This window comes from Aspergillus aculeatus, assembly GCF_001890905.1.
Source record: "Aspergillus aculeatus ATCC 16872 unplaced genomic scaffold ASPACscaffold_13, whole genome shotgun sequence".
Classification (NCBI taxonomy): domain Eukaryota; kingdom Fungi; phylum Ascomycota; class Eurotiomycetes; order Eurotiales; family Aspergillaceae; genus Aspergillus; species Aspergillus aculeatus.
In genome coordinates, this window is record NW_017962988.1 from 604068 (window position 1) to 617971 (window position 13904).

The following is a 13904-nucleotide window of genomic DNA, read 5'->3' on the forward strand; positions in this document are numbered from 1 at the left end:
TATAGACTCTCCGACCTTGGAACTGGGGTATCTTGCGAGGCCTCTTGGCCGGCTTCAAAGGCGTCCACAGTTGGGTCACACTCCCCGGAAGCCAGAGGACATGAGGTCACGTGATCTTACGTACAGCGAACCAGTGGGTTCCGCAAGGCAGAAAGGCAGCAAGGCAGCAAGGCATCCAGTTTCTAATCCTAAATGCTAACCGCCCGACAAGACCCAAGCAAAATACCCCACCCAACAACTGACTTCCACAAATACCATCCATTCGATACTCACCCATTCACGGTACTGAGCATTTTTCCACTCCAATGCAAAACTTTTATTTATCTCCCAACTTGACAAGCTCGAGATGGCGTCTAAATGCTTCCTCCAACGAGATCAGTGGTTCGCTTGCAATCTAGTCATGATACAAGATTAGCATTACATCATTCTTCACCAGACTTTGGCAGGGTATTACCTCGCGAGCCTCCTCGACTGTGTTATTATGGAAGTAGCCATACTCCTCAATGTACTGGAAGACCTGGCACAAGTCTTCCTGGAAGAATTCAGGTAGTCCCCTGGAGGCAAGTGCAGCTTTGAACGTCTCCTTGGGCAGGGTCTGGCAGACCACAGACCTGCCCAGTTTGTTCAAGGTCTCCACTATCTCTTTGCCGGTGTAGTATCTTTCCGCGACATCGAACTGTTTGCCAATTGTCTCTTTTGGGCGAAGCAGAATACCCTTCACGAACTTGCCGACATCGGCTGCTGCGTCAACTACAGGCAGCAGGGTGTTGATGTTGGCAGGCTCCGGCAAGCACAGGCTCAAAGTTGGAGGATCAGTGGATAGAGGAGCGAGGAAGAAGTCTATAATAAAGGACGCATAGACTCCAATGTTGATGATCGTGTGAGGAATTGCCAGAGACCGAATGTAGTCGTTAACAACGGCTTTGCCATCCCAGTGAACGGCGCCGGTGAGTTTACTGTCGGTGACTATTTCAAGTAGCAGCACGATTAGTCGAGTGCGACTGGTTGATTGACTCACTACTCCGGAAGAGGTCTGAGATGACTTACTCTGCGAAATATGCGGCAGACTTGACCAGATCAGGTGCCTAATTTCCAGCTCCTGTTTTGATTAGATCGATTTTTCGGGTACCAGAGGCCGACCCTACCTTTGCAACATCAGCCACAAGCTTCCCCTGCCTTGTCTCTGCAGCATAATCAAAGGCTTCCATGTTGGTGACTAGGTACACCGCATAGGCACCCTGAAGTGCAGCATAGATTTCATCCTTCTCGTTGAGGCTTGCCTGATCTTTGTGGTTAGAGCCGTAGTATTGTATCAGCAGATGTGTAGGCTTACCTTGACAACATCTGCTCCCAGCTGAGCGAGGGCCAACGCAGCTGGCTTGGAAGGGTCCCTAGTGATAGCTCTGACCTGAAACTGCCGAGAGGTATCAGGGTCGCCGAGAATGGCTCTCGAGACTGAGCCACCTTGGGTTCCGGTGGCTCCAAAAACCACCACGACCTTTCTATTATCGGATGACATGTCGAAGATTTGTGTATGCTAGGTGGGAAAGGTGACTCGGTATGTGACAGTTTGATTGTTCTCTTGAAGCAATCGAGCAGTTATGAGACGGTTTTTATATCTCCATGGACCGTCGATTGAGGGGTTGTCAGGTTCATTCTCCATAGATTTGAATATCTTCACACTCGCTGTACAGAGCGCTGATTGGCTTATTCGCAATACCTTCCAAATAGGGCTAGCGTCACTGCTGCCCGCAGGTGCTGACTTGGGAGTCTCTCTTCACTAAGTTGGATTCCTTGTCATCATGAGAACCTTAGCTCACATCATCCTCAGTATTTGTAATGATTCGCAATCTGTTCTTCGAGTTGCAAAGGTAGTATAATTACCAGTTGCGCTGACGTGCTGGGGCACGCTCCACGACACTGGCCTCATGTGGGACAATGGTTCGCCACGGACGGCTGTCAACAGGCTGCCAAACTTGCAGGAAGCGGAAGATCAAAGTAAGCCCATCTTACCTCGCTGCGATCTATAAGTCTCATGAGGTGACTTTTTTGCAGTGCGATAAGCTGCGACCAGCCTGTACACAATGTGTTCGATCTGGCTGGCAGTGCCCGCAGGACGCGGACTCCCTTCATCGAATGTTTATATATTGTGACCCGCAGAAAAAAGCGACGAACGATTACAAGTCATTGCGCAGAACCACCTCCCGGAATTCACCTTCTAATGCGAAGCAAAACCTCTCTACCATACATAAGAGGAAGTACCTTGATCTAGATTTAAGTATTCCGATGGAGGTAGTGCAGCCTCTACATTGCCGTGCAACCGATTACTACCTAGCAAACCATGTCTTGCGACCGACCGGAGCGATCCGGGGCTATAATGAATACCTTTATACATTCAGCGCGGAGGTACTAAGAGACCCGATGGTTGCCACCAGTCTGAGTGCAGTCGGACTCGCGGCCTACTCTCACAAGTATCAGTATCCCGAAATTTTGAGCGAAGCAAGGGCTGAATATGTCCGATCCTTGCGATATATCAATTCAGCACTTTCGTCATCCCAAGTAAACGCGGCAACTGATGCGATCGTCATTTCGATACTGCTTCTCATCTCCTACGAGTCTCATACCGCTGAAACTAGGCGAACTATCCCAAACCGCTATGCGCATGTGAAGGGCGCCGCGACGCTGTTGTGTCTGCGAGGAGACGAGTCTATCTCGTCTTGTCCGAGACAGCAGTTATTTCATCACCTGTTCGCATGTATCTCGGTACATTGCATTATCTTGTCGGTTCCGATACCGGGTGATCTAGTCCTACTGCATGAAAAGGCCTTGAAATGTGTTGATACTACGAACAATCCTGCATGGCGGTTGTCGGAGATGATCATCCTGGTGACCGAGTTTCGTGCTGACCTGCGATCGGGAAGGACACAAGATTCACAGAGCATAATCATCGCCGCGCAGGCACTTGACAGCGAGCTGGCTTCATTAGCAGACACCTTTTCATCCTCTTGGCAATTTGAGAGTTTTAATCTGTTAGTGAAGTCAGAGTTGGTCTTTGGAGAGGACTTCCATGTCTACCCAGACCTATGGATCGCTTATAACTGGAATAACCTTCGAGCATGTCGGATAATTCTGCTTGATGAGATTCGCCAACAATGCGAGAAAAGTACGGTATCTGCACAGCCCTGCATGATGGCTAATCCGATACAGCATCGTCAAACCTTGAGGAAGCTGTACCAGCTGAGCTCGGAGATATGTGCAACAGCCCCACAGCACTGTGGCTATCACTTGAAGTTGCTTGATAGTAGCAGCCCAAACGGGATCACAAACCCACTCAAGCGCCTTAGGCATGATGACCCAAGTATTCCAAGAGATGCCGGTGCACACCTTCTTTTCTGGCCCTTCATAAATGCCGGGCAGTTTACGCCATCAGAACATCAACGAAACTGGATCGCTGATCGCATTCCTTCCGTGGGTCAGCAGGGAGCTCTAATTGCCGAGATTTTGAAGTTGGGACAGCGACTGTTCTGATGTGGTCGAGAAAAATAAGAAGAGACTTCGACTTGATTCCAGTGAAGGCTGAAAATTGCATGCGATTCAGCTCAAATAACACCCCAGACATAATGTCATAGTGGACGACCTAATTTTGTTGTAAGTAACCAGACTAAGAAATCATTTACATCAAATCAGCATGTTAGCTCAGGGGAAGAGCGCCGGGCTCATAACCCGGAGGACCCTGGATCGAAACCAGGACATGCTAGCTTGAACATTATTTTTTTTTTGGATTTCTTGTTCGTTCCGAGATCCGACCGGTGCAGACCCCGAAGCACTTATCGGCTGACCGGTCTTATCGTGTTGTTTACCCGTCACCATCCGGACCAGCGACAATTAAGTATCCCGAGTCGAGGGCGATGGACACTACAAGCAGGTAAACATTGTTTCTCGCTCCTACATCCTCGTTCTGGAACTGATGAACCAGATCGGTCTCGGCATGCCTACGCTGCCGACGACAGAAACTCAAATGTGGAGGTCCCGGCAAAGTCCCTTGTGCGAGGTGCAAAGCGAGCCGCGATGAATGTGTCTTTGTCAACCCCCGGGCATCGCGTGCCTCGAGCAGGTCTAAACACCTTGCTGAAGAGTTAGAGTGAGTTTGATACAATTGCGTTGGCCATGAATTTCCTGCTCACATCGCAGTGATAAATGGTCTTCCTTGGAACAGCGGATGAATAGCTTGGAAGAGAGACACCAGAAAGAGTTGAGAGAACTACAAAGCACCGTCTCTCGATTGTGCGACCGGCTGGATTCTAGTACAAAGAGTGGGCGTGAGGTGTCCTTGTCGAATGATGAGCTGCTCGCCGGGAATCGAGCCAAGGATACGGACTCGTTTGACATCGTGCGATCTGGTACGGTTACTGAGGATGAGTGGGCGAAGCTGTATAATTTGTGAGTGCACGGCTTCTGCCAAGACCCTCACTAAAGGTTTGTGAATGTATATGTTTACGTGAAATTCAGCTTCGATGAGCACTGCCGAACAGTCATCGCATTTATGGATGACCAGCTCTACTCAGCGGCGCACGTCATCCGCAAACAACCTCTGATGGCGACAGTGATCTGCGTCATTGCATCCAAGGCAGTTCATCGCGAGAAGTATACCACCTATCTTGTCGCAGCAGATCAGATGATCGGCACCACATTCTCTGGCGCCATAGATCTATACACTGTCCAGGCTATGATGCTTCTCGCCGCTTGGACTGGCAGGCATCGTCTATGGGGATATGTCGCTTCAATCGCCGCGGAACTGGGCTTGAATGTGGCTGCGTTACATCTAGGCGATGTCTCTGTCGAACACACAGCAGACTTAGTCGGCTCCGCCAGAACGTGGCTCTCGTTGTGTTGCTTTGACCTGATGTAAGCGCGAACGCCATTAAAAGCTGAGTTATAGACTGACTGTTTCGATGAGGATCAATCTTGATCGACCGTTCGTCATCTACAATATCATGGACTATCTGCCTGTTGCCTCTCAACTTCTGGTTTCTCCTCACTGCAGACCGGTGGACTATCGACTTTGCGCGTATTTGCAGGGGTTTTCGATTACCGGTATGAGGTTTCTCCCGTCACAGGGCGACGACCACCAACTGACAATCTACAGCCGAAGCCAAAACGCAAATTGCCAACGCAGAATTGCGACTAAATCCACTATCTGATAGTGCTGTTCAGAAATTGAGAGCCCTTGATCAGAAAATTGACCGCTGGTTCTACCATATCAACAACAGCATGGAGCCGCTCTATCAGACTTTCGCTAAGAAGCAAGACCGGAATCGCTTTATGGTTCCCTACGCATTTCTTAAGATGTATGTTTCCTGGCCCTACTTGAAAGCTGCAGTATCTCATGGCTTCGTCGAGTTTAGCCACGTTAACGGTCTCGCTTTGCACGTGAAGGAGTCTCAACACGGAAGCGCAGATACCAACAGGATGGCTTTCGTTCAGAAAGCTCTGGACAGCGCATGTCTTCTCCTCCAAACTCAATTTGAGTCGAAGGAATTCCGACAAATGCTGCCGTATTCGGGAGACTATAATCTTGTGACTACGTACTATGCTTTGGAGTTCATGCCCAGAGCTCTCGAGTTCGCTCGTGGAGCTGTGAATTGCGGGCTTGTGCTTTCGAGACTACGTCAGGGGGCCCAGCTGCTAGAAGAGGCCGGGGCTGCAGAATCTGCTAATAGTGTCCGAAGCGAGTTGCGAGTGCTGGAGCAGGTGGTGCGGACTTCTCTACCCCCAGAAGGTCTTGTGGCAGAAATGGATCAAGCTGCGGGAGAATCTCTTTTTGACATTCCAAATCTTTTGGATATATGATTCAAGAAGATGTGCGCCAGTGTTACGAAGGACGCAATTGAATTAGAGTGCTGGCTCTGGAGAGATTCATGGAAAAAGATGTTGTACATAGTTATCCATGGTATATACATTGACGACGAAGGGTGAATCGACCACGACTACTGAAAGCGTCCAGCAGCCTTCATCGCCTTGTTGAAATCTTCCTTCATCCTCAAAGCAAAGTCGTCATTAAGCAAGACATCGATACAGATCAGCGCGTTGGCCTTTCCTGCTCGCAGTGCCTCGACATGCCCGATTTCACTTTCCGCTGCTTCCCTGAACCCTGTCGAATGGGGGAGATCGGTTGCGTGGATGTTGAAGACGGATTGAATGCCAGGGCAGATGTAAGAACAGCTGCCGAAATCCCTGTCACAGGAGGTGAGTGGCAGGATATTGAAGAGAGTGATGATAAGCACTTACGAGCTCCCACCCAAATCGTGGGCTATCTTCGCCTCCGCTATGGGCAGCATCTCCTCGCGAGTTAGGCCGAGATGTTGTATCATGTATTGCCTGTACTGCTCTGCGAGCGTCTCGTTCGTCACGACGTCTTCATAAAGAGCGAACCTAGTGTCTCACATCAGCACGTCCCTAATGATCCAGGACGAGAGTCGTACCAATCCAACTCGACCGTGCATCCAGTCGCAGCGGCCGCACCGTGAAAGATAGGCTCCACCCTCGCCCGGAGTGCCTCAATCTGCTTCACCGTCGGTGCCCGCACACTGAACATCCCCTCCGCATAATCCGGAATCAGATTCGGCACCTTCCCGGCCTCCAGAATGCACCCCTGGATGCTCTCACTCTTCTCAATGTGCTGCCTCAACAACGCAATCCCCGTGTACGCCTGCACAATGGCGTCGCAGGCGTTCCGCCCCGTCCACGGCGCTCCCGCCGCATGCGCTGACTTGCCGTGGAACTTGGCCCGCAGCTTCCACGAGGCCTTGGTCATGCACACGGGCGTGCTGAAGTCCGGCATCCCGTGCGTCATCACACAGGCGTCGAAGCCCCGCCATGCGCCATTCTTCGCCATGATCCACTTCCCGCCGTACGACTCCTCAGCGGGGGTGCCCATCACAACGACGGCCCCGGGGAGATTGCGGGTCTTGAGCATCGACTCGACCGCGACTGCCGATGCGAGCGTGGAGGTGGCGATCAGGTTGTGGCCGCAGGCGTGGCCTACGCCGGGTAGGGCGTCGTACTCGGCGTTGAAGCAGACGGTGCGTCCGCCGTCCTGGACGGAGAAGCGTGCCTCGAAGGCGGTCTCGATGCCGTAAACGTTGCGTGTGACGGACCACCCGCGCTGCTCGAGCCAGTCGGACAGGAGCCTGCTGGCTTTGACTTCTTGGAAAGCAGTTTCGGGGTTGTGGAAGAGCTGTTGGAGATATGGGTTGATTATTGTCTGGTCTGAACCTCAGCGGGTTAGGTTGAGACAACTAACCTCGAGACTCAATCTGCGCAGTTCTTCGCTCGCGTCATCTATGGCTCGCGTGGTCTCGGAAACAACATCTGCAGGTTGAAGAGGGAGAGGATCGGTTAGTTGGGTCATTTTGCAGGATGATCAGCGTGTGTTTTGTCTTTCTGAAGCTGGTCAAAGCGACAATGCAAGATGAGATATACGAGCAGAAGTGCGATGTGAGGGGGCCCCATGACTTATGTACTGGATGTGGTCATACAGACACCCCCGCAAGAAGCAGATAAGTTAACGGTTGATAGTAAGCGGTGTCTGTCATTGTTTCGGCTTCGGGGTCACTTTTCGGTCGGACCGATCCGCCCGATCCGACCGATTTTCCACACTAGCCACGTTAGCGGGGCGCAGTTGTGGCTGCCGGAGAGGGGTCGAGTTCGAGCCTGAGGCCCCAGTCTGTCTATAGCATGCATGCAACATGCATGAGACACGAGGCTGAATCCTCCCCCTCCTTCCCCCTCACCTCTCTGATTCCACCAACTTCTTTTCGCAAACACGACCCCCAGGAATTGAACAGACACATGTCTGTCAACCCAACTTGATCCTGCAATGAAGACATGACATCCCATAATTATGACAACCACTCCAGCAGCTTCAGCAGCTCTCCATCACCATGATTACACAATCGGGTGGATCTCCGCTCTGCCTTTGGAGATGGCAGCTGCGGCCGCGATGCTCGACGAGAGACACCCCGATTTGCCGACCAAACCGACCGACGACAACACCTACATACTTGGTAGAATCCATGTGCACAACGTGGTCATCGCCTGCCTTCCCTCCGGTGTGTATGGCACAACATCAGCCGCCACCATTGCGAGCCAAATCCGCTTGACATTCCCCTCGATTCGAATCGGATTGATGGTGGGCATCGGCGGGGGAGTCCCTGGAACGTCGGAGGATGTTAGACTGGGAGATGTGGTTGTCAGCAAGCCAACAAGGGATTATGGTGGCATTGTACAGTATGATTATGGAAAATCGTTGGCCGGGGGAGTCTTTGCTCGACAAGGCGTACTGAACAAGCCCCCGCCAATCCTTCTAACCGCGATTTCTCGACGCATACCCTGGCGCTGACCGTGACATTCTTTTCGATTCCGAATATGATCATGTGAACCCAGAATACAACTGTATGGATTGTGATCTAAACAGACGCAGGAAGCGGTCAATTCGCGCTTCACAGGATCCGAAGATTCATTACGGGCTTATCGCATCTGCGAATCAGGTCATGAAGGACGGTCGCTTGAGGGACAAGCTGGCCCGCGAACTTGGCATACTTTGCTTTGAGATGGAGGCGGCAGGCCTGATGGACAGCTTCCCGTGTCTCGTCGTCCGTGGTATCTGCGACTACTCAGATTCCCACAAGAGTAAAGTGTGGCAGGGATATGCGGCGGCGACAGCCGCCGCTTACACCAAGGAATTGCTGTCAACTATTCATGGAAAACAAGTCGAGGACGAACCATCAAAGCTCTCCACCGGCAACAGTAGGTTGTTCCTGGCGTGACATGGCAATCTCTTGGCTGATCTGCTCTGCTAGTACCATACCTTTTTGGAGCACTCTCGCCGACCCCGCGCTCGTCTCAGAGTGTAGTTTCACAGCGCAACGGTACGATTTGTTCCCACGTTCAGGCCGAACTGCTGTTGATTACTTGAAGAACTGGACGAGCAAGAGGTGCTCCTAGAGCAGCTTTCTAGCTACGAGCACGAACAGGTTCATAGAAGGCTTGCGCACAAAAGACTGACTGGTACGACTCAATGGTTCTTGGAAAATTTCGAATTCAAGGCGTGGTTGGAGAGACGCTCGAACAAGTTATGGTGCACCGGGAAAAGTAAGCTCCCAGATACGTGTGGTTGGCTGATTACTGACTACCAACTTTCATGCAGTTGGGTCTGGAAAGACAGTGATCGCGTTGGTACTGTGCCCTTCCTTGAGAAGCCGAGCTGACACTGGAAGGCTAGTGCATCTGTGATTGAAACTATCCGATACGAGCCCTCAGACTACCATGCTCCTACCGTCTTCTTTTATTGTGAACATGACCACAATGAGACTCTGCGGGCGTCTTCAGTCTTGTCTAGTCTGATAAGGCAACTGGGTGAATTCCTTCATCGGAACGCAGGACCATGGCCAGCGCACTTGAAAAAAGAGATTGTAACCTTCTTTGGAAGAAGAAGGATTCTGCCCGATTTTAACAACTTGGAGGACATTTTCATACAACTATTCGACCTAGTGCCGATGGCCACGTACGTCTTGGATGGGTTTGATGCGATGGAGGAAGAACAATGCAAGCTTCTGCTTACGTTCATCCGCTCACTATTCTCTGAAGCAAGAGAGCTCAAAGGGCAACGCATTCTTCTCTTTAGCCGAGACCAAATACCAGGTTATGTCAACATTGCAACATTCATACCTGGGATTGGTCGGACCTCAACTTTCGACAACACCATAAGCGATATTCGAGCCTACATTGACTATAGTATCGGTGATAAATCCATGTACCGGAAGCTCACAGATGATCGCCTGTTATTAGAAGAAATCAAGAAAGTGCTACTTAACGAATCATCCGGAATGTATGTTTCTGACCTCTTGATCCCAAACTTCATCCTTTATGCTTACGTTTTGACGCAAGGTTCCTCTGGGTGCATATTCAACTTGAGATTCTTTGGAGCACTTGTTTCACAGACGCCGAAGTCCGCTCAGCATTACGTCAATTGCCCAAGGATCTCGAGGAAACATATCGTTATTGCGCCAACAGAATAAACACTGATGATATACGAGCATTGAAAGTGCTGAAGTGGGTTGGCTTCGCGTCGCGACCTCTGCACGTCGTAGAGTTAAGAGAGGCAGTAGCGTTTGAGAAACAGGACACAGCATTCGACAGCAACAAGCTTCCCCAACGTGACTTCATCATCGGCTCTTGCGCCAATCTTGTGGTCCTAGACCCGATAGACCTCTGCGTCCGGTTCGCCCACTCCTCGATCAAACAGTATCTGGTGAAAAATGGTCTACCGGGACCTCAAAAAGCCCTCCATGAACAACCCTTCGATGAGAAACAGGAAGAAATGAATTGCGGAGAATTCTGCATTGCGTATCTTTGCTTTTCCAACTTCAGCCTTCAGATCGAGCACAAGTGCAATGTAACGAGAGACGCCGTGGTCCCCAACCCTGTACTATTTGCAGGCCCGGCGTTGAAGTCGTCTCTGAGATACCTTTTTCGAGTACCAGATAGTCCCAAGCCCCAGAGAGTCCTACAGTTACGCAGTATTTGCACATCAACCATCCCAGATCGAAGCCAGTACAAATTTCTGAATTATGCTACAGTGAACTGGGTCAGCCAGACGAGATCTCTTGCAAGGGACTCCCCAATGTGGGAAAAATTCGAGAAGCTTGCGACGTGCTTTAACGAGACCTGGAACTTTCATCCATGGAAGCCCGGCGGCCGCTCCCTTCGTTCTCAGTTACATAGTCTTTTTGGATGGGCTGTGCGAGAAAACCACGAACCGCTTCTCTCTATAGCGCTGAATTGGAAGAAAGAGATATTGCAGGTGTGCAATCTTCCTTTGATACACGAGGGTCTTCCAGCACTTCATGTTGCCTCCAAATTGGGGCACCACGACATTGTTCGCACGTTGCTCACGTTCTGCGATGTTAACATCATGGATGCAGCGGGATACACACCTTTGCATCACGCCATCACCCGTAGTGATACTGAGATGGCATCGTTACTGCTTAGCGCCACAAAAGCCAACACAGACGTAGTATCAGTCAAATGCGGGACACCGCTTAGCTTAGCGGCGCAATTGGGACTTGGTGAAATAGCGGAGCTCCTGATTCAACATGGAGCTGCTGTACAGGAGCCCCTTTGGTCGGCAATAATGCACGGTAATGGAGATATGATCAAGCTTCTTGTCAAACATGGGGCAAACCTGAGCTACAAAGGTGGAAACGGCCAGACTTTGCTCGATTACGCGGCCCGGTCCAAGCACAGGAACATGCCGAAATTCCTACGCGGACTGACGGAACAAAAGCTTCTTCTCCTTGGTAAGTGTACTTTCTATTCTACAGGGCTCTGCTGCTGACAACTTGTATAGGTGCTGCGGAGTCCGGCAAGTCAACAATCATCAAGCAGATGAAGGTTCTGTACATGCAAGGATACACACCGGAGGAGTTGAGTCGGTACAAAACGACGATCTACAAAAATGTCCTGGAATGCGCCGATGCGCTATTTACGGCAATGAATGAGCTGGGAATACATCCGCATACTGAAGAGGCCCGATCGTACCGTTTACCAATGTCGGAGACGGGTCTGCTGCCGGATCAAACTCTCACGCTCGATGCCTGTAAACTGATATCCGCACTGTGGCATGACCCCGCTATTCCTCTGCTTATGGAGCAACGAACGAAGTTTTATTTGATGGATTCAGCACCTTAGTAGGATCCCGAACGATTTATACCAGACCACTGGGTACTGACTTGCACCTAGTTTTCTCGATAACATAGAACGAATAGCCGCACAAGGTTATCAACCCACGGAGGCGGACGTACTGCGTGCGCGGACGAAGACCACCGGAATCTACGAAACCCGTGTCTCCATCGGTTATACCAAGCTTCAGTAGGCGCTCCTCCCAAGTACTGACACTTATCCAGCGACTAAATCCCATCTAGTGTATTCGATGTTGGAGGCGTACGAAGTGAACGCAAGAAGTGGGTTCATTGTTTCGAGAACGTCGCGGCTATAGCCTTCTGCGTTGGGCTGAGCGAGTACGATCAGGTCCTGCTGGAGGAACCTAACCAGGTACGGCCCTCGATATCATTGCAGACTATGCCAAGACTAATCTTTGGTTTCAGAATCGCATGGAAGAAAGCCTACTGTTGTTCGATTCAGTCGTGAATTCGCGATGGTTTCTGAAAACGAGCATGATCCTTTTCTTGAACAAGGTCGACCTCTTCAAAGAAAAGCTATCGCATTCGCCGCTTGAGAAAACCTTCCCGGACTACAAGGGCGGCGCCGACATCAACAAGGCGGCAAAATTTATCTTGTGGAAATTCAATCAGGTCAACCGCGCCAACCTAAACCTCTACCCGCATCTGATCCAGGCGACGGATACCAGCAACATCAAATTTGTGCTCAAGTCGGTCGAGGAGACGGTTTCGCAAATTATCTTGAGAGATAGCGGATTGATATAAGCGTGTTGATCGGTTGCGGTCCTGCGTGGTATGCGAGTGGGCTTGCTTACTACCCAGAGGGAATTTTGCTTATGGTTAGATTCTCTCCGGCAATTGCGGAGGTCCTCACTTCGACCCCTGCTTTCTGATGGCCGTTCTTGGTGGGCTTGCTGTAGTGGCGATTGAATAGACAGTGATTGAATAAGGGAGCTTTCTTCCGCTGGCGTCGGCTAACCCGTTCGCAGCGCGCAGCCCTCGACGAATCATGCGTCCTTTGCGATGAGATAATAAAGCGAGGGACACGGTCACTAGAGGGGAGATAAACCTCGGAAAACAGGAAGTAGTCGTTGGAAACTGTTTTCTACATGACTCTGGAGCTGTGAGGATGAAAGAAGAGGAACACAGCGGTCCGGCCTCGCCATGAAGACGGACGCAGGCTCTTCACCCCCGCAGCAAGGGAACCGACGAGCTCAAGCTACTTTGCATCGGCAACTTTGCATTGGCATACAGTAGCTGCAGGTCAGAGTTCAGCCACGAAGCTTGGGGATAAAGACTCATCCGACGCAATATGCGGAAGTGCGGGGTTGAAGAGGGGAAAGCGGGGATGTTTTGATTGATACGATGCTTCACCGCTATCACATAACAACTACGCTCCTTCGGGGCTGCTAGGAAGCTACTAACTACCGGACTGTTCTAGCTTAGTTACTGACCAGCCCTGGAGCGTGCGGTGAGCATGAAAGTGCGTGTTTTGAGCCACACCCCAAAAGCCTTTTCCTAAGCTCTCACTTCTATCTTACTACACTCCCCTATTTGTCATATCCCGCCACTAACGGCATGTCATGTCTACTACATTGTCTGTCACAGTCTTTGTCTTTGTATCTATGCTACGCTTGTATTATAGCTTTATATTGTGCATAACTGAGCATAATAGCAGCGGTCTTGAACGGTTCAAGACATTATTCCACACTTTTTTATGCCGGTAGATTCAAGTTTGCCAAACACCTCGCTGTGTCTAGAAGATATGAATTTCTCTTCTCGGTCACCCCTGTGGAGCTCTGGGACGAAGAGAGTCTGTCAATAGTTACTTGATAATTACTACCCCTGAATCATTCCGATAATTTCTCTGACAAAGAGGCTGTCTATTATTGTAATATGGAGTTGTTTTACTACCTCCCTTGTCAACGGCTCTTTAACGCCCATGTATGTCAAAGTTTCTGGTACAAAGACTTTGCGCGAAGCTTTGTATCTCCCAATGCATACCTTATCACTAGTGGAGAAGATAGGAATATAAAGTGTCATGGGGCCTGGCTACCGGGCGATTGTTGTTAGCTTTGGATTGATATGACCGCTGTGTAGTATATGCCTCCGTGATCTTGATTGCGTCTGAGTCCTAGCGATAGTGGATTTGAACAGGTCAAG

At 50.4% G+C, this 13904-nt stretch overlaps 5 protein-coding genes and 1 non-coding gene across 6 annotated transcripts; 3 read left to right on the forward strand and 3 right to left on the reverse strand.

The window, feature by feature from the left end:
• Window positions 1-43: 43 nt before the first annotated feature.
• On the reverse strand, window positions 44-1519 carry ASPACDRAFT_1858349 (NmrA/HSCARG family protein; the record flags this gene model as incomplete). The annotated part of the gene is made up of 5 exons (XM_020197599.1): window positions 44-394; window positions 455-966; window positions 1048-1099; window positions 1146-1280; window positions 1334-1519. The coding sequence occupies 5 exons, from the start codon at window positions 1517-1519 to the stop codon at window positions 317-319; spliced, it is 963 nt and encodes a 320-aa protein (XP_020053928.1). The 3' UTR covers window positions 44-316.
• A 1366-nt stretch (window positions 1520-2885) lies between these two features.
• On the reverse strand, window positions 2886-3392 carry ASPACDRAFT_80412 (uncharacterized protein). The gene has a single exon (XM_020205649.1). The coding sequence runs from the start codon at window positions 3346-3348 to the stop codon at window positions 3082-3084; it is 267 nt and encodes an 88-aa protein (XP_020053929.1). The 5' UTR covers window positions 3349-3392; the 3' UTR covers window positions 2886-3081.
• Window positions 3393-3685: 293 nt separating this feature from the next.
• Window positions 3686-3757, forward strand: ASPACDRAFT_t240. Its single transcript has one exon. It is a non-coding gene; the product is annotated as a tRNA-Met (tRNA).
• A 462-nt stretch (window positions 3758-4219) lies between these two features.
• ASPACDRAFT_45682 (fungal specific transcription factor domain-containing protein) lies at window positions 4220-5850 on the forward strand (the record flags this gene model as incomplete). Its single annotated transcript, XM_020201652.1, has 4 exons — window positions 4220-4440; window positions 4510-4905; window positions 4958-5094; window positions 5147-5850. The coding sequence occupies 4 exons, from the start codon at window positions 4220-4222 to the stop codon at window positions 5848-5850; spliced, it is 1458 nt and encodes a 485-aa protein (XP_020053930.1).
• A 137-nt stretch (window positions 5851-5987) lies between these two features.
• On the reverse strand, window positions 5988-7411 carry ASPACDRAFT_62585 (M20 family metallopeptidase; the record flags this gene model as incomplete). The annotated part of the gene is made up of 4 exons (XM_020203797.1): window positions 5988-6234; window positions 6289-6432; window positions 6483-7237; window positions 7304-7411. 4 exons carry the CDS (start codon window positions 7409-7411, stop codon window positions 5988-5990), a joined length of 1254 nt encoding a protein of 417 aa, XP_020053931.1.
• A 492-nt stretch (window positions 7412-7903) lies between these two features.
• Window positions 7904-12506, forward strand: ASPACDRAFT_45684 (uncharacterized protein; the record flags this gene model as incomplete). The annotated part of the gene is made up of 10 exons (XM_020201653.1): window positions 7904-8289; window positions 8483-8808; window positions 8862-8930; window positions 8980-9069; window positions 9553-9889; window positions 9949-11360; window positions 11411-11750; window positions 11803-11931; window positions 11985-12114; window positions 12168-12506. 10 exons carry the CDS (start codon window positions 7904-7906, stop codon window positions 12504-12506), a joined length of 3558 nt encoding a protein of 1185 aa, XP_020053932.1.
• Window positions 12507-13904: the final 1398 nt, after the last annotated feature.